Raw genomic sequence first — 19,915 nt, forward strand, 5'->3', positions numbered from 1 at the left:
GCAGGACACGGAATAATGGACTCAAGTTAAAGGAAGCCAGATTCCAGCTGGACATCAGGAAAAAATTCCTGACTGTTAGAGCAGTATGACAATGGAATCAGTTGCCTGGTGAGGTTGTAGGCTCTCCCACACTAGGGGCATTCAAGAGGCAGCTGGACAAGCATCTGTCAGGGATGCTTTAGGGTGGATTCCTGCATTGAGCAGTGGGTTGAACTCAATGGCCTTGTAGGCCCCTTCCAACTCTGCTATTCTATGAAAAAACCAGCCAGGAGCCACCATGGCAAAACACAGAACCTTCCAATTCGAAGCCAGTATACTTTTAAGTCCCAGATGTGGAGAGATGATTGACTGCAAGGGGGCGGGGGTACCGCTGCCTTTTTATCCCACTGGGGAGCTTCTTGGAGGGTGTCCAGCTGTCGGATTAGGTGGGGTTTTGGCCACATCCCGGTCAATTCTGAAAGACACGCCCCACCTCCCTTCCGGCTTTTCCCTCTGGTTAGGGAACGAAAGAGCCTTTGATGGCTGAAACTCAAACACAGTTCTGGGCGTTTGGTCATCCTCAGGTCAATCGGCGAAACCTTTTGTTGATTGCTACTGGTGGGGCTGGGAACATGGGGGCTGACTGGTTTCTCCCTACAGGCCATTTGGGCTCTGGTGGGTTAGCAAGAAACAAAACAAAAACAGCTAAGAGCTCAGAGGTATGCTGCTCTTGAATATGGAGGTTTAATTTGTGATGGTGCGGACCATGAGGAAAGGGAAGTAACAGAAGCTTAGGCATACTTTAGAACAGCCTTCTTCAACCTGGGGCGCTCCAGATGTGTTGGACTACAACTCCTAGAATGCCCCAGCCAGCTCTGCTGGCTGGGGCATTCTGGGAGATGCAGTCCAACACATCTGGAGCGCCCCAGGTTGAAGAAGGCTGCTTTAGAATGACTGTCCCAGTGTCAACTAGATGTAGGGAAGGAGTAAAGAGATTTGGAGAACACCACATCTGGCAGGTGAAGGTTCCCTTAAAATGCTGCCCTGCCCGCTCAAATGGAGACTTTGTCAGTTTTCCGGTTGCAGACAACTCCCTGAGGCTCCTCTATTTCACTCTGGTGCGCATCGGATCCAACGTGCCAGTCCAACTCATCCCCACTGTCCATCCCCACAATTTCACACTCGGGCAACATCTCCTCCAACAGGATCCGAATTAAGCCTTTGTTGGGAACAGCCGGGAGGTCAGAGAGGTCCAAGCGCTTCAGATTCCTGCAAGGGCAGCGGAGGAAGGATTAGTGAGGCAACTTCCCCTTAGCCTGCTGGTTATTCTAAACGAGCAAAACAATATGCAAAACAAACAAGGCAAAACAATAAGCAAAACAGAGCAGCGCGGAGACTTTATCAGAGTTGCAAGCTTTTGATTGGCAGAGCAATCAGCAAAACGTTTAGATGATTAATCAAAAGGGAGCCAATTTTACTTAGATTTGTAGTCAACCTGTAGAGCAATCGATTAAAAACATTTTGATCAACTATAAAGCCCCCCCCCCCATTGACTGGAAGGTTTTAAAGCTATTATTATTATTATTATTATTATTATTATTATTATTATTATTAATAATAATAATAATAATAATAAAAAAAAATATTTCTTACCCACCTCTCCCTTTGGATCAAGGCAGGGAACAACATTAGTACAACAAATCATCTTAAAAATTCTCGGTTTCACATTCACCTGGGTAGGCCTGCCGGAAAAGGCTAGTCTTTAAAGCAGTCTTAAAATTCAGAGAGAGAGAGAGAGAGAGCGTTAACTACTTTATAAAAACTACAGATGGCAAACGCCATCGTAGAAATGGGAACGTATAAAATGATGCCTTTGGCAACGTGTATTTGGATCATCCTCTCCACGCAAGTATACGGCTTCCTTCTAAAAACAACCACCCTATTTTCTCTCATAGGCGGTTTTATGGAGGTTGGATCAACTAAAGTTTCTTCAGTTGGCTCGAACTTTAGCCTCCAGGGCTGCATAAACATACAGGCTTGTTTTTGCATGACTAAAATGAAGAACGAGGAAGAACTCTTGAAACAGGCGGCCTCTAAATGTGGAAGTTCAATTCAACTAACATGGCCTCTGGCTCTTGATAGACTTAAGCTCTGTGAATTATGTTTAATTTTTTTAGGCTGCAGGCTCTGGCCTCAACCACTGGTCAGAGAACCAGGGCTGATTGGGTAAACAACACAGCAAGGGGGAGGCCATACATGGTCCATCCATCAGCCAGAGAAGTAGCAGCTGTAGTGAGCTTCTTTCGCCCTTCCCTGCCCCAAAGAACCCTGAGAAGAACCTTGAAACTAAGAACAGATGCCCAATTTTTGCCCCCCATCCACCCCTTTTCATTTTGCGTCATGTCTTTTAGATTGCAAGCCTGTGGGCGGCCTCGTTATTGACCTCTGTAAGCCGCTTTGGGAGACTTTCTTGCCTGAACAGCGGGGTGAAAACGCCGTGAGTAAATAAATAAATTTCCCTCCCCGCCACCCACCCGTCCAAGCCAGGAACTGCCACCACATCTTGTGGCAGTGAGTTCCACAAGACAATGTCAGGCTACGTGAAGAAATTCTTCCCTCTTCTCAGTCCGGCACCTCTTGTCATTCGGCGTGCCTGGGTAACCCTGAGTTACAGACAAAACTTCCACAGGGAATTTCGCTTTGGGAAAACTGGCGACACCATTTACATCCGGGGAGGAAAGGAACCGCTCGACCGCAATAATCACGCCCGGTGACGTGAGCCCTGACTCAGGCTTACCTGGCAAGGGGGATGCCCCACGGCCCAAGCTTCTTCTGGATCATCCTGTTTCCCAGCTGACTCATGGCATAGTCAGGAGGCGCTTGGCTTCCATTGGTTCGGTTGAGATCAAACGCGAAAGATGACTTGAGCCACTTAGGGGGACGTTACCTAACCATCACCCTTCTCCAATCAGTGCCTTCCAGGTGTATTGGACTAATGTCTCCCAACATGCCCCAGGCAGCAGGAATGCTGGGAGTTGTAGTCCAACACACTTGGAGGGCCCCAGGTTGAATAAGGTAGAAGAACCAGTATGATCTGAGGTCCTTGCTACTTCCTTGCAAGTTTTTCAGCACTCCTCATTCCTGACCCCTGGAATAATGGATTAAAACTGGCATGCATGGAAACGGGCGAGTGCGCACGCACGCACATGCGCCAATCGGCTGCACTCACTGGAGCTGGTGGAGACAAGCGAGGCCCTTCTCGGTGATCTGGGGGCAGCCGGCTAGCGAAAGCTCCTGCAGGGTGTCCGCAAAGACATGCAACCGGTTCAGGCTCCAGTCGTCAATGTTGGGGCATCTGCTGAGGTCCAGATGCTGCAGCGCTTCCAGACGAACTAAGGCAGGGGCCAGGAGGAGAAGAGGAGGAGGTGGTGGTGGTTGGAAACAGGCTGAGACCCCATCCACAAATGCAAGGCGGAACCTAACGTAGTCCTGGCAGACACGTACTAAAAAAAATCCCTTATAGCTAGACGTGAGCACTGAAGTCAAGCAGGTTTAATATGCATGGTTTGCACAGGCTGCAGAATTGCATTTCCCTGAGGTACATGAGGGGACACGTGCTGTTACTGTTCACACCGGGGGTTGGGTGGGTGCGCACACCTGCTCTTCACCTTGGCTCCCATTAGAAGAATTGGCAGAAGAGCCTAAGGAGGGGGCTACTTAGAGTCATCTGCCATGTTTGGGGCCAGATGTGAAATTAGAGGGGGGCAGAGCCCCCCCCAACTCCTACACCTTTCATAATGACCCCTTTAGCTCTTCTTTTTGGAAGGTTATGCAGGTGTAATTTAGCTCACATCGGGGATAGGGGAGTTGGTCGGCCTGTGATTTCATTAAGGGCCCCTTTATTTCCCCACCACCACCACCAATAATTCGAGAACTGTAGGAAAATGCTGGGAGCCAAATTTGAACCCAGGGCCACCAGTTGCCTACGCCTTTTGTAAGGACTACAGATGTCTTGCAGCTTGAAAGCCCGTCAACCACTTAAAAAGTGATATTATAGAATCATAGAATCGTAGCGTTGGAACGTAGCGTTTTATATTGTATTTTATATCATGTTTTTATCCTATTTGTTTTATACTGAATGGTTTTAATTTTTGTAAACCGCCCAGGGAGCTTTGGCTATTGGGCGGTATAAAAATGCAGTAAATAAACAAACAAATAAATAAAGGTATCTGTGAAGCCATCGAGTCCAACCCCCTGCTCATTGCAGGAATCCACCTTAAAGCATCCCTCACAGATGGTTGTCCAGCTGCCTCTTGAAGGCCTCCAGTGTGGGAGAGCCCACCACCTCCCTAGTTAACTGGTTCCATTGTCGTACTGCTCTAACAGTCAGGAAGTTTTTCCTGATGTCCAGCTGGAATCGGGCTTCCTGTCACTTGAGCCCGTTATTCTGTGTCCTGCACTCTGGGAGGATCGAGAAGAGATCCTGGCCCTCCTCTGTGTGAGAACCTTTCAAGTATTTGAAGAGTGCTTTCATGTCTCCCCTCAATCTTCTCTTCTCCACGCTAAACAGACCCCGTTCTTTCAGCGTCTCCTCATGGCTCAATATAATCATTACCAGTCTGACTAGAGCCCAGTTGCTCACCCAGGTTATCCAGCCCGTCATAGCTGATGACAGAGCCGCTTAAGTCAATTTCCTCCACAACAATCTGACGGAGATACAGGCTCCTGTTCCAAATTCTGAGGGGCTTGCGATGCCATTCCTGTTGGCCCTGGCACCTGAAACAAAAATAAGCGTTGTTTTTAATTCAGCTGCGGCAGTGTAAGTTTCACTTCGTGGGATAGCTTAAGTCAAAGAATAAAGAAGATGGTTTGTATGTATATACAACTTTTGCTTCCTTAGCATCATCTATTCAGGTTACAGAATGCACCTGTTCTTGGTACAGAACTTGAACGTGGTCGTTCTTTGTAAATCCAACTTTTGTTGTTGTTGAAACCCCGTTATCCTGCATTCCCAAAGTGCTCTCAAGGTAATGAAGGGCACAATACGAGGCATGGCTGGCTAGGAAAGGCTAGGAGAGTTGTAAGATTGTTTTCTGTCTAAACGTGCCTAGGATTGCACCCTTAAAGACACTAGCTATTGGGATCAACAAAAGAACAGTCCAAAATCAAAAGTAGCAGCACATGACATCTACCAGTTTTGCTGTAATAGCCCTTGGGCTGTAAAGGTGCTAGAAAAAGAACATCAAAGGAAAAGCCAAGAGGAAATCCAGGTGGCCTCAGGTGATCGAAGTTCTCCCAGAAGGCCTGCCCATAACTTCCAAGCTGAAACGCGTCGGCAAGAGTGTACGTTTCATACCTAACGCTTCCCTTCAGAGCGAGGGCAAAGGTAAAAGCCGCAGCCTCGTACCCGTAGTCGTGACATTCCTCAACACAGAACCTGAGGATAAGAGTTGGACAAATATAGTCAAAAGCTACTCCGAGCAGATTTATACCCCACAACTTTCAATCTTCCAAAATGGATACAGCGGCTTTCAGATGGAAGTACACAACATTAAAACATTTTTTTAAGTGCTAAAAACAGAAGGGAAAAAAAAGGAAAGGAACCTCTCGTGCAAGCACTTGAGCCATTGCTGACTCCTAGAGCAGCCTTCCTCAACCTGGGGCGCTCCAGATGTGTTGGACTGCATCTCCCAGAATGCCCCAGCTTTGCTCTAGGAAGGCTGTCCTAGAGGGACACCTGCTTTCGCTGACGTTTTCTTGGCAGACTTTGAAGCGGGGTGGTTTGCCCTTGCCTTCCCCGGCTGTTATTACCTTTCCCCCAGCTAGCTGGGTACTCATTTTACCGACCTTGGAAGGATGGAAAGCTGAGTCAACCTGAGCCGGCTGCCTGAGAACCAGCTTCTGCTGGGATCGAACTCAGGCCGTGGGGAAAGTTTCGGCTGCAGTAACTGCCGCTTACCACTCTGCGCCACACGAGGCCCTTTTTTAAAGTGCTAAAAACAGAACGGCAGCCCCAAAAACCAATAAAATAGAATAGAATGCAAGTCTGGAAGCTAACCATGTTTTTGAAGGAGAGAGTTTTCTCTGCCACCACAAGGACTAGAAACTTGGCTGGGCCCCTCCCCCTCAGGTACATATACCTGTTTTTTCTTTGTACATTCCAATTCTTTAGCTTATGGGCCATCTCTACAAAGGTGTCAATGTCATAGAAGCGGTTGCAGAGATACTGGAGGATCCCGCCTTCAGCAGCGGGGCCAGTTGAATTGCTACTGTACCGAGGGCCGACGTACAGCAACGAGACGAAACCTCTGCTGCGCCGGAGCTAGGGAAAGACAGATTTTGTTAAGACATGCGGTTTCAGGGAAAGCTAACAAAAGCGCAATCCTATGCACGCTAAGACAGAAAAAATCCTACAATTCCCAGCACCCCCCAGCTGATTGTTCTCCTCACTCCACTGCCATACTCCTGTTTTATGTCACATATCCACCAAATATCAAAACCAACCGCTAATACCTGAACATTTCTAACATCTGTAATCTCAATTCCCATTCATTTGATGACGGGTTTTCTGGCCATTGGCAGCATCTCCAACCTAGTGCACTCCAGATGTGCTGACTACAACTCGCGCCATCCTGAGCAGCAGGGCCATTTAGGTTGGGGAAGGTAGCAAACAATTCTCTTGGTGTTTCCACATGGACCTGAATGGAGTCCACCAGAAGAGCCTTTAGTGTGGTGGCCCCCTTTTCTTTGGAGTTCCCTGCCCCTGTTGGTGAAGCAAGTGCCAATGCCGTACTTCTTCAGGCACCTCCTAAAAACAGCTCTTTCCCAGGAAGCATTCTTTAACTGACCATAGTCACACAGCACAGAGTTAAATTATGGAACTCACTACCACAAGATGTAGTGATGGCCACCAATCTGGATGGCTTCAAAAGGGGGTTGGATAAATTCCTGGAGGTGAAGGCTATCAATGGCTACTAGCTCTGATGGTTGGGTGCTACCTCCAGTATTCGAGGCAATAAGCCTGTGTGCACCAGTTGCTGGGGAACATGGGCAGGAGGGTGCTGTTGCACCGTGTCCTGCTTGTTCATCCCTGGCTGATGGCTGGTTGGCCACTGTGTGAACAGAGTGCTGGACTAGATGGACCCTTGGTCTGATCCAGCATGGCCCTTCCTATGTTCTTATGAACAGCTACAGTTTTTATTGGAATTCTGTTTTAAAATGGAGAAGTCTAACATGCTGCTTTAATCTTTTTACTCTTTTATTCCTATGTTCACTGCTCCGGAATCTATTTTAGATATGGAGCAGTATATAAACATTTTAAAGAAAGAATGTGGCGCAGAGCGGTAAAGCAGCAGTTTCTGCAGCTGAAACTCTCCCCACGGCCTGAGTTCGATCCCAGCGGAAGCTGGTTTCAGGCAGCCGGCTCGGGTCGACTCAGCCTTCCATCCTCCCGAGGTTGGTAAAATGAGTACCTAGTTAGCTGGGGGAAAGGGAATCACGGCCGGGGAAGGCAACGGCAAGCCACCCCGCTATAAGGCCTGCCAAGAAAATGTCAGCAAAAGCTGGCGTCCCTCCAAGAGTCAGTAATGACTCAGTGCTTGCATGAGAGGTTCCTTTCCTTTCCTTTCCTTCCAAATATATCCCCAAACTTCAAATGCTGTTGGTTCCCCTAACTCTTGTCCCTGATTTAATATGTAATGTTTCATCTGTTCTTCCTCACAGTAGTAACATTTTATAGAAGTTTGAAACAAAATGTTTCCAGTCTTCTGAAAGATACTCATAGCACTTTAAAAACACCCCTTCACTCACTTTCTTAGGAGATTCTTGTAACTGAAAATATTCAAACCTTGGTGTGTGCACGATTAATATTTAATATCTCTTTTTATCCTCCACACATTTGTCCTTCCATATTTCAAACATTCCTAATTATGTGTGTATTAAAATCCAAATTTCATATAGCTACGTACTGCAACAGGGCTTTTACAGGACAAATTCTTTATTAATGTTTACCCCACACTTTAAGCAAGCTGTCAATAATAAAGTAGGGTTCCAAATACACCCAGCTTTCATTACTGTTGATCCAGAGCAAAGCTTGTAAATTTACTTTGGAATACCAGTGCTCTCTCTTTCTCCCTAATTTCTGCATTTTTTTCAACCCATTCCATGATTCATTGCAAAGAACTACCAAGAATGATGAATACCAAATGTTAAGTTCTCCTTCTCTTTATTAGATTGTAAGTCATTCTGGAAGGGTCCTGTTTTACTCTTTGGGGCTTATTAGAATTTCACATGCTTAATATTACTACGACTACTACTACAACTGCTATCTAACGTATTTAGATCGGTTGTCCTCACTTTTCCTCCTCCTCTTGCCTACCCACCCTCTAAGTTTCACCACTATTCCTATTTTATACAAAGGGAACTGAAGCAGAGGAAGACAAACCACGTGGTGATTCTAAGGTTTTACTGGAATTCAGTCTTGAGTTCCAGATCTTCTGCTCTGATTGTCTACTGGCCAGGAAGAAAAAAACTGGCATGATGGCAAATACTGCTATGCCAAGCCTCTGTCAGAAGCAGAGGTTAACAAGAAGCTGGCAATCCTGTTTACCCACTAGATCTAAGGTGTCAAAGAGCGGTTTGAATAAGGGATCATTTCCTCTCAAGCAAAACAGGGAACAAAATGCTAAAGGGAAAAATCAAACACACCAACCACATTTCTTCCCAGATTGCCCATCTGATAGGATCTAACCAAATCAATCACAGAGTGTGTGAAAAGAAAGCCCTGTTCACAAGTTGCCCTCAGGTACTGCAAGAGGGTTTTTGCCACATCCTCTTCCAAAGAGCAAAGTCGTTAAGCAAGCAGGATATTGATCTCTGGGTCACAGGAAACAATGCAAAGCAGGTCGAGAGTTACCTTTTACAAGATGTCCCCAATGGAAAGCCCACAAGCAGTGCAAAGGCACCATCCTGCTTATGTACCCCACAACTGATATACAGGAGCATACTGCCTCCAGTACTGGAGTTAAATAAATAGCCATCATCGGCTGTGGAATGAGCTCCCTAAGGAGGTTCACGTGGCACCTACATTATATGCTTTTAGACGCCAGGGGAAGACTTTTTTATTCTCCCAGCATTTTAACAGTCTATAAAAAAAATTAACTTGGTGTTTTAAATTTGTAATTTTGCATTGCTGCTGTTTTTATCTGGTTGAGCTTTTATATTGTATTTTATATTATGGTTTTATACTGTTGTTTTATACTTTGAATGTTTTTAATTTTTGTGAACCGCCCAGAGAGCTCCGGCTATGGGGTGGTATGGAAATACAATAAATAAATAAATACCAGTCATTGCTAGCCTTATCCTCCACTAATTTATTTAATGCACTTTTAAAGCCATCCAAATTGGTGGCTATCACTCCTTTATGTGTGATAGCCATTCACGGAATAACGGGCTCAAGTTAAAGGAAGCCAGATTCCAGTTGGACATCAGGAAAAACTTCCTGACTGTTAGAGCAGTGCGACAATGGAATCAGTTACCTAGGGAGGTTGTGGGCTCTCCCACACTAGAGGCCTTCAAGAGGCAGCTGGACAAGCATCTGTCAGGGATGCTTTAGGGTGGATTCCCGCATTGAGCAGGGGGTTGGACTCGATGGCCTTGTAGGCCCCTTCCAACTCTGCTATTCTATGATTCTATGTGGTAGAGAATTCTGTAATTTAACCATGTACTATTCAAAGAAGCCCTCCCTTTCACCTGTCCTGGAACTCTCACCATTTAGTTTCACAGGATGACCAGGGATTCTAGTTTTATGGGAGAGGGAGGAAAACATCTTTCTAACCTTTTTTTCCACACCACGTATAATTTTATATACTTCTACCATGTCTCCCATTACTCACCTTTTTTCTAAGCTAAAGAGCCTCAAACATAATAACCTTCCCTTACAAGATAGCTGGTCCAGCCACTCAACCATTTTGGTTGTCCTTTTCTGCACCTTTTCCAACTCTACAATATCATTTTTGGGGTGTGGGGACCGGAGGTGGACACAGTATTCCAAGCGTGGCTGCACCACACATTTGTATAACGGCATTAAGATATTGGCAGCTTTATTTTAAACCTAAGAATTTTAAGATGCTGTGATTGTTGTTTTAATGTTGTATTGGTTTTATATGCTCTTTTAACTAATTTTATGTATTATATTTTATTTGGTGTTGTTCCCCGCCTCGATCCAGAGGGAGAGGTGGGTGTTAAATAAATAAATAAATAAATATTATTATTATTTTAATTCCTTTCCTAATGATCCTCACCATGGAACTTGCCTTTTTTACAGCAGCCCATGCTGGGTCATCATTTTCACTGAGCTATCCACAACAACCCCAAGATGCCTTTCCTGGTCGGTTACTGCTACCTCAGACACCATCAGGGTGCATGTGAAGTTAAGATGTTTTGACACAATGTGGGTCACTTTAAACTTGTTTTATTTATTTATTATTTATTTATTAAACTTATATACTGCTCCCATAGCCAGGGCTCTCTGGGCGGTTTACAGAAATTCTAAAAATTGAGGTAAAAACAAGTATACAAAATTTAAAACTCTAAAACACAGAACATACACACATAAAGCATTAGAAACCGATTAAAAACTAAACATGTGGGTAATTAGGATGTGCCGCCATATGCCTGGGCAAAGAGGAAAGTCTTAACCTGGCGCCGGAAAGATAGCAGCGTTGGTGCCAGGCGAGCCTCATCAGGGAGATCATTCCACAGTCTGGGGGCCACCACCGAAAAGGCCCTATCTCTCGTTGCCACACTCCGAGCCTCTCTCGGAGTAGGCACGTAGTGACCGTTTATATTCACGTCGGGAGAGGCGTTCCGTCAGGTATTGTGGTCCCAAGCCGTGTAACGCTTTATAGGTCAAAACCAGCACCTTGAATTGGGCTCGGAAACATACAGGCAGCCAGTGCAAGCGGACCAGAGCACGTGTTATATGGTCAAACCTTCTGGTTCCCCTTTGGTTTGCCATTTTAATGCAAACCAAGATATTTGTCATAAAGTTGTTAAAACGACAAGAGTCCCTGCCAGGAAGAAGTAGCAACCTTACATTATAATGTATTTCTTATATAGCAATGCTATATGATAGTATAATTGCAGAGGAACTTTACTAGAGTATTCTTCTGGGCCTATAGCACCCCCAACTGGTTAGCATTCCCAGCTACACAGCAAGCCCCACCACCTATCTCTATTTAGAAGCTCTAAGAAAAATGAATCTGGACTGCCCGGTCCCTGAGTCTTCAGCTAACAGCACAAACATCAATACAAACATCAACACCAAAACAACCATCAAACAATCTAAACAGAATATAACTTCTTAAAATTATAATAAACTTAACACAACAAAACAAATTTCAATAGTACCGCACCTAAACAACTTTACATTGGAATCCAAATGCCTGAACAAACAAGAGTGTCTTCAGTCTCTGAATAATTGGGCTATATCTCCTTTGGGAGGCATACAGGATGTTATTTACAGCTTTTCTCTACTAGCTCCGTCCTTTAACAGAAGCCTGAAATAGAGAAATTCAGCCGCTGCAGTATCCTTCAACGGCTGCATCTCCTTGCCAAGGGAAACTTCACCTCCTAAATGTCTGCATGACTGGTAAAGACCAAAGACAGATAACTTAAGCAGGTGAAGTTTTCCCTGGCATGAAAATGCAACGGGGGGGGGGGGGAGGAGGAAAAGTGAGCTTCAGCTGCTTGATTTCTATATGCCAGGCTAATGTTAATGGTGAGCGAGTCAGGCCAGGGGAAGCGTTGGCAACCATAGCAGAGATACGGATACAAAAAGTCAATTTCTACCAACTCAAAATTGTATTTATTTTTCAGGTTGTTAAAAAATAAATAAACCACATTTCCTTCTTCCTACAGGCCGTGTGAAAGTCACCGTTTCCCCCCTTCCAGCTCCACTTGCAACATGCTCAAGCCCTCTCTGCTCCCTCCGCCCCACTTCAGCTCGCCAAGAAAAACCAAGAGCTCTAGCAGGTCACTTACTAACATGGGCGCAGCCATCTTGGACAAGTCATGTGACAGCCGGGACACCAACCTAAAGGAGGGACGGGAACCTCTTCAACTGGCCTGACCCGATTTTACTACGCATGCGCTTTAAATCGTGAACATGCGCAGTTGCAGTAAATGAAGCTTTAGTCGAATCGTCTTTTGCCCTTACTTGGCTTCAGGTTTGCCTCGCGTTTAAAATGCGAGAAAGAGAGCAAGAAATGCGCAACGTGATTCGCTATTAGTACTAGATAATGCGAAAATCACGTACAGGGGAGGAAATCTCCCAGCAAATCGTGTTTCAATTTTGGAAAATGCATGTGTTCAGCCGAGAATATCCACAGGCTCTCCAGGGCTGGGCTGTCCCCCTCCCCAAATTTTCTCTGCCCCCTCCCCCCACTAAAGTTGTTTACAAACAAATAATTCAAGATCAGGGGGGATCTACACTACTGCTTTTAAAGCGCTTTAAAGCACTTAGAAAATGTTTTGAAAACTGTATATGCAGTGTGTCCTGGGCCCCAACAGTTGTCAAAACTGTTATAAAGTGCTTTAAATTGCTTTAAAGCAGTAGTGTAGATCCCCCCCCCAGTTTACAGTTTTGTTTTAAAAGGCTTTTTGGTGCCCCCTCCCCAACTTTTAAGCTGTCTACAAGCCTGAGGTTATCCCTGCAGCTGGGTGCCAAGCTTAGCCAACATTTTGACTAGAGGATTTCAAGGAGAGATCATTAATAGGCATGAGGCAGATTTGGCATTTATTTTCCCAATTTCTGTAAGATGATGATCATTTAAATAACTTAAATAGGGGATAGTGTCTTGGGGTTTTTCTGCAAATATTCAAAGGCACTGTCCTTACAATTATTGTTTTAAAAGCAGTATCCTATTGGAGGCATTCTGCACATGGCTGGAGGCCCTGTCTCTTTTGGGGAGATGTAGAAGCCAGTGTCACTCACAAAGGAAAAGTATTCTGCACATGCTCACATGTAAAAACACACAGCATTAAGTTTTGGGCCCTTCAGATAGAAATATTGTTATTTTATCTAGTGTTGCCGCTTCCTTGACCAGCTGCTGTGTCTTAAGGGTCTCATTTTCTCCCAGGATTATCCATAATTCCTTGGCCTTCAAACTCCTAAGAGCCCTGCTCTATCAGACTGAAGTTTCTGTAAGATCGTATTGTTTCCAACACAGCAGCCAGCCGTATAACTCTGGGAAGCTTCCAAGCATCGAAACACTGACCTTTCCTTGGTTGTTAGACCTCAGCATTGAGCAGGGGTTGGACTCGATGGCCTTATAGGCCCCTTCCAACTCTACTATTCTATGATTCTATTGAAAGATAGACTGCCTCTGTATATGGAGGCTCTATTTGGCTACCACTAATTCCATTCCTGAAGTTCAGAGGTGAAATGACAACAACTACGCATAACAGGGAGGTAACAGAAGGCCCAGGGAAACCCCAAGGTTTCCAGAAGTACAAAAAGCTTTGAGGAGTGGGGGTTGGGGGACTCCTCAAAGCAGCCCAATAAGGGCTGAGTGTGCTCAGCGGGCACAGAAAGGTGACTGAAAATCAGAGCAGCCCATGACACATTGCTGCCTGAAGCAAAAAAAAAGATGGCGCCCCCTCCCTTTCCATGCATGAAAGCCAACTGGACGAACCCGTCTTCCAAGCCTTAACAACAGACAGCAGCCTCTACTGCATCTGGAGGCAGCAGGCTAATTTAGGAGGGCACAAGAGCAAGCCGTATGGCAACACCTTGCTGCCACCTTCCAAGATCAGCTACCTCACTCTGATTAATGGTAGGGCTGGCCCGGGAGGGAACGGAGTATTCTGAAGAAGGCATGCCCGACTGGCCTGAACGCTGCACAGCACAGCAGCATTCCATACTGCAACAATTTGTTGCAGGTAACGCTTGTCTGGTAGAATTAACTAGTAACGTGTCGCAGCTTGTCAGGACTAATAGTCGCGGGCAGACTCACCCTCTATGCATTTGCCTAACCCTTTTGAAACAAAACAAAACACGCAGCAACATCAACACCTCCTGTGGCTGGGCATTCCTTTCAGCAAATTACATGGACTGCCGTGGGATGAATTACTTCCTTCTCTCACTCCTGGACCTGCCATCACACAGGGTATCCCCATATTCTTGTAGGGTGAGGGGAGTGTTTTGCCCTTCCACCGCCCTGGCGGGACATTCTGTTCCCTCTGGGGCAGAAAAAGGAAACAAGGGCGGGCAGGTATAGACTGTCATCTGTTCCACATCTGAACTTTGAACTGACAGCCCAGCCAGCAGCCTCGGAGCTGGGCGTGTTTTTCCAAGCCTTTCGGAGGCATTTCTGGTCTCAGCAGCTGCTGTGGAATACAAGCAAGTCAGGAGCTTGGAAGGTTCCCTAGATCACTTGAGGACAGAGTTTAGGAGGCTTTGGAGTAGCAGGTGGCTGCCCGTGTTTACCTGCTCAGGTGTAATGTCCAACTGATGCCCCTTCCAGCTTTCTTCCTGGACCGGAGAAAGTGAAGGAGCTTCAAGGTCTATATTCCTTTTGCAGCTACGGATACGTTAGCATCCATCCATGTCCCCCATTTTCTGCGGACGTACAAAACTTTCCTTCTTCCCTTTGCATCCTGGCTGCTTCCTGTTGACCCTGAAGGCCTCTTCTGCCATCCTACCAGGAAAATATTTTGGCAACCTACCATGAAGAGCTCTGTCAAAACACATTAGGACCGGAGCAAGACTTCGCTGAATTGAGGCTAAGAAGGTAAGTTCTGATGGAACAAGTTGTATGCAAAAGCCCTGTAGCAGGCAAATAAATAGCCCTGTACGATGACAGCAAGTAAGCCTATTAAACAACTCTTTAATTTCCCCTTAAATGAAGCCTCAGAATTATAGGTTGAAAGGGGTGCTGAGAATTTATTTATTTATTTATTTATTTATTGCATTTTTATGCCGAAGCTCCCTGGGCAGTTCACAAAAATTAAAACCATTCAAAGTATAAAAACATGATATAAAATACAATATAAAAACACAACCAGGATAAAATCAGCAGCAGTGTAGAAATACACATTTAAAATACAAATTTTAAACAGCCAAGTTAAAATTAAATTTATAGACTGTTAAAATGCTGAGAGAATAAAAAGGTCTTCAACTGGCGTCTGAAGGAATGTAGCGTAAGTGCCAGGCGAACCTCTTTAGGGAGCACATTCCACAGCCGGGGTGCCACAGCAGAGAATCCAAGGGTCACATGGAGAGAAGGCATGACTGTATAACTGGGGTGCTTCTACAAGCTTCATCCCATGTACTTGCTTCTCTCGGATTATCCCCGTAGCGCTAAGCTTTTGTGGTTGTTGTTTTTGCTACCGGGTGACAGTGATCCTTTGCATACCAGGAAGTGAGTTTAAGGGGGGGGGGGATGTAAAAAAAATCACAAAAAATCAACAATTCAAATCAAATTTGGTATGCTTAAAGCTCTCCCCAATATCTATTACTGTGCCAATTTTGGTGTCTTTATCTTTAAAGCTTACGCAGATGTAAGCATTTGTTTAAAATCCTAATCCTGCTCCTGCTCCCCAGCGGCGGCTTGGAAGATATGCTCAAAAAGTAGGGGCTAAACAGAGTGAATCTTTTTGCTTTATTGCACAATTAAGGCCGGATGCATGGGTGTACTTCACAATCAAAGCAGATTATAAGGTGGAAAACTTCTGAGTCCTTTGCATGCAATTCGCAGTGATTGCACAGTATAACGCTGGTGTGATAAAGCTCTACACTGGGAATTTAGTGTGGAATTGTCATGGTTCATTCACTCGCTTTTTATGGGACATCCACACAACACCATCATCCAATCATTGTCATCCTGTATTTTCCATCTTTTCTCAGGGTGCTTCCAAATAGAGGGCTCCCAGCACTAGCAATCCAAAGGCATTGTGGACCTCTTTGCAACGAGTGCCATTTTATCAGTTTGATAGCAGTTTAACTGTCATGAGTTTCCCCTGAGGAATCCTGGGAAGCGAGGTCGTAGCAGGGTGTCCCCATCATTAAGTTGACGACATAATAATTAAATGTAAAGAAACTCTAGTATTGGTAGGTTAGACATGCCTGGTGTATGAACTGTAGTGCCGCCTGTTACTTAACCACAATAAAATGGCAACATATACACAATAGCTTTGTTTGCTTTTCTGGCTCAGAAATCCAAGCAGAGGTTTGCACAGTGAAACCTGGTACCATGCTACGGGATCTACTTCTTTAAAAGCCCTTGAGGTAACTGGACCTAGGTTTTTTAATGTTTTTATTCTGTGTGGGATAATGAATTCCTTACAAGCATCAGTGTCAGTATATGAAGGATGATGGGAAATTGGAAGGTGGCAATTCACATCAGTTTGAACGCAGCAAATAATGGACGTGCCAAACAGTCGAGGCAGGTGGGAACAGAACTGCAAAAAAAGAAAATGAGGCCTATAAGGCCCAAATTACAGGAAAAGCCTTCTCATGGAGATGACACCTCCACCTCCACCTTTTTGAGCTGTGGGCATATTTGGGAGTTTGAGCAGCTGCTGTGGTCACCACCACAAAATGGCTCCCATGGAAGACACAGCTAGTCACATAATGGCTGCTGCAGAGACCTGGCTAGTCAAATGTGAGGTAAGGTGACCATATGAAAAGGAGGACAGGGCTCCTGTATCTTTAACAGTTGTATTGAAAAGGGAATTTCAGCAGGTGTCATATGGGGAACCTGGTGAAATTTCCTCTTCATCACCACAGTTAAAGCTGCAGGTGCCCTGCCCTATTTTAAAGCTGGTCACTCTAGTATAGCTCCTGCAGCTTTCACTGTGGTGATGAAGATGGAATTTCACCAGGTTCTCCATATGTACAAATGACACCTGGTGAAATTCCCATTTCTATGCAACTGTTAAAGATACAGGAGCTCTGTCCTCCTTTTCATAGGGTCACCCTATGTGAGGTAAAGAGATGAGTAGGGGAGAGAAGGGGAAATAGCAAGACAAAGGGGTAGAAGGGAGAAAAAGAGCAAGGCTAGAGCTTAGGAAAGGAGAGAAAGAAGACTATCCTAATGTTTTCCAATGTTTTTATTTTAGCAATTTTTGTATGAAGGGGGCAGGGAGTGGAGAGCTTTATGAGTGCCGTCGGAGGTCCCCACAGGCGCTGCTTTGGAGGTGTCCCCTCCGGTCTACACAGTATTTATACATGTGAGTAGCCAATCCCAGTCAGGGTTTCTGTTGGCCAATCTGGTTGGGAGCTGCTTTTTAACAGTCACTGCGGGCGGCTCAGTTCCTCCAATGAACATGTCCGCAAATGGCTGGATCCCTAATGGAGGAATGAGACCCACATCCCCACTCCCCAAAAGCTTTGAGGACCATACGTATACCACAGGGGAGCAGAGGGCCTTAAATAGAACACTACTAAGGCCCAGTCCACACGTAAACGAAGTTGCTATATGGACATCCATGTTGATGCTCTAAATCAGCCTTCCTCAACCTGGGTCGCTCCAGATGTGTTGGACTGCATCTCCCAGAATGCCCCAGCCAGCTGGCTGGGGCATTCTGGGAGTTGTAGTCCAACACATCTGGAGCGACCCAGGTTGAGGAAGGCTGCCTAAATCCTCAGGAACTTTATGTGGGTGTTTTGTTGCATGGGACAAAATGCCTGCCAGAAGGGCTGTGCACTGTTTTCCCCTTGAAGCCAGGCAGAGCAAAGTAACCAGACCCTCTTCCATTTTCCAGGGACAGTCTCGAACCAGGAGCAGAGGAGCCCCCAATGGACGCCTGGCCCTGGTCCAACAACGAAGAGGAGCCTCCCTTCACAGGGCTGCCCCCCTTACCGAAAGCGTTTCGGGAGCCCAGCTTGTCTTCATCGCCTCTGCCCGGGAAGAAAGGGCAGGAAGTGGACAAAGAGCTTGAGGGGAGCACTTCCAGCCTCCAGGACAAGATTACCTGGGTGCATGGTGAATTGGTGGGTACCCCTCACACACACACCTTGTCATAAAAGGAGTCAGAGTGATAGGAAAAGCCTTGGGAGATCTTATTTTCTACCATAATGGTAGGCAACCCAGTGCATCCAGATGTGCTACCTCCAGTATCCAAGGCAGTAAGCCTATGTGCACCAGTTGCTGGGGAACATGGGTGGGAGGGTGCTGTTGCACCATGTCCTGCTTGTTCATCCCTGGCCGATGGCTGGTTGGCCACTGTGTGAACAGAGTGCTGGACTAGATGGACCCTTGGTCTGATCCAGCAGGGCTCTTCTTATGGTCAGAAGAAGAAGAAGAAGAAGAAGTCGTCCTACTTGTTCATCCCTGGCCAATGGCTGGTCGGCCACTGTGTGAACAGAGTGATGGACTAGATGGACCCTTGGTCTGATCCAGCAGGGCTCTTCTTGTTTTGGACTATAACTCCCAGCCAGCATCACCAGAAGTTGGGGATTATAGGAGTTATTGTCCAAAACGATCTGGAGGGCAACGGGTTTGTTCTACAGAGAACCGCGTGTGCAGGTGTGAGTATGACATTATCAAACACACATCAATAATAGCCCTAGAAGTATTAAATACTACTGGAGGCAGAGTTTAGGCAGCAAACAAGAGTATAAACAAAGTAGTCTTAGAAAGGGAGGGGCTCAGCGGTTGAGCACCCACTTTGTATGCAGAAAAATGAGCCTTAACCTCTGGTGAGGTGCTGCCAGTCAGTGTTCAGTGCTGGGCTAAATGAACCAATGATCTGACTCAGTAGAAGGCAACTTTCTACTTTCCTAAGCCATTCTATCATTGCGGTGACTTCCACCACCTCTCTTTCTGGCCATGATTGCCTAGTATATTGTGGCTTGTGAACTTTGCTCCACCAGCTGTATCACCCAGGACCTGCCCAAAAGTCTCCTGCTATCTAAAAATGACACACCCGCCCCATCTCAACTGAAATAAAGACCTAGGGCTCATCTACACCAAGCAGGATATTGCACTATGAAAGTGGTATGAAAGCAGGAGCCACACTACTGCTTTATAGTGACATTGAAGTGCGCTGACAACTGTTGGGGCCCATTGACACACACCATATATTGCTTTCAGACTGCTTTCATAGTGCAATATCCTGCTTGGTGTAGATGTGTCATGGGCCCCAACAGTTGTCAGTGCACGTCAGTACTGCTATAAAGCAATAGTGTAGATCTTGCAGTGTACTTCAGTATCATAGAATAGCGGAGTTGGAAGGGGCCTACAAGGCCATCGAGTCCAACCCCCGGCTCAATGCAGGAATCCACCCTAAAGCATCCCTGACAGATGGTTGTCCAGCTGCCTCTTGAAGGCCTCTAGTGTGGGAGAGACCACCACCTCCCTAGGTAACTGATTCCATTGTCGTACTGCTCTCACAGTCAGGAAGTTTTTCCTGATGTCCAGCTGGAATCTGGCTTCCTGTAACTTGAGCCCGTTATTCCGTGTCCTGCACTCTGGGAGGATCGAGAAGAGATCCTGGCCCTCCTCTGTGGGACCACTTTTTAAGTATTTGAAGAGTGCTATCATGTCTCCCCTCAATCTTCTCTTTTCCAAGCTAAACATGCCCAGTTCTTTCAGTCTCTCTTCGTAGGGCTTTGTTTCCAGACCCCTGATCATCCTGGTTGCCCTCCTCTGAACACGCTCCAGCTTGTCTGCATCCTTCTTGAATTGTGGAGCCCAGAACTGGACGCAATACTCTAGATGAGGCCTAACCAGGGCCGAATAGAGAGGAACCAGTACCTCACACGATTTGGAAGCTATACTTCTATTAATGCAGCCCAAAAGAGCATTTGCCTTTCTTGCAGCCATATCGCACTGTTGGCTCATATTCAGCTTGCAATCTACAACAATTCCAAGACCCTTCTCGTAGAATTGTTGTACCACTATAAAGCAGTCGTGTGGCTCCTGCCTTTTAT

General features: G+C 45.9%; 1 protein-coding gene across 2 annotated transcripts; it reads right to left on the reverse strand.

The window, feature by feature from the left end:
- Positions 1-891: 891 nt before the first annotated feature.
- On the reverse strand, positions 892-12,061 carry DMAC2 (distal membrane arm assembly component 2). Of its 2 annotated transcripts, none has more exons than XM_063139725.1 (6): positions 12,022-12,061; positions 6,120-6,301; positions 5,336-5,416; positions 4,622-4,755; positions 3,209-3,371; positions 892-1,248 (listed from the first exon to the last, which is right to left on the reverse strand). In XM_063139725.1, the coding sequence occupies exons 1-6, from the start codon at positions 12,037-12,039 to the stop codon at positions 1,032-1,034; spliced, it is 795 nt and encodes a 264-aa protein (XP_062995795.1). In that variant the 5' UTR covers positions 12,040-12,061; the 3' UTR covers positions 892-1,031. The 2 variants fall into 2 exon arrangements, with proteins under 2 accessions (XP_062995795.1, XP_062995797.1); XM_063139727.1 differs by lacking the exon at positions 12,022-12,061 and adding an exon at positions 11,394-11,427 and having other exon boundaries at positions 894-1,248.
- Between the last annotated feature and the right edge of the window lie 7,854 nt (positions 12,062-19,915).

Source organism: Elgaria multicarinata, chromosome 13, assembly GCF_023053635.1.
Source record: "Elgaria multicarinata webbii isolate HBS135686 ecotype San Diego chromosome 13, rElgMul1.1.pri, whole genome shotgun sequence".
Classification (NCBI taxonomy): Eukaryota; Metazoa; Chordata; class Lepidosauria; order Squamata; family Anguidae; genus Elgaria; species Elgaria multicarinata.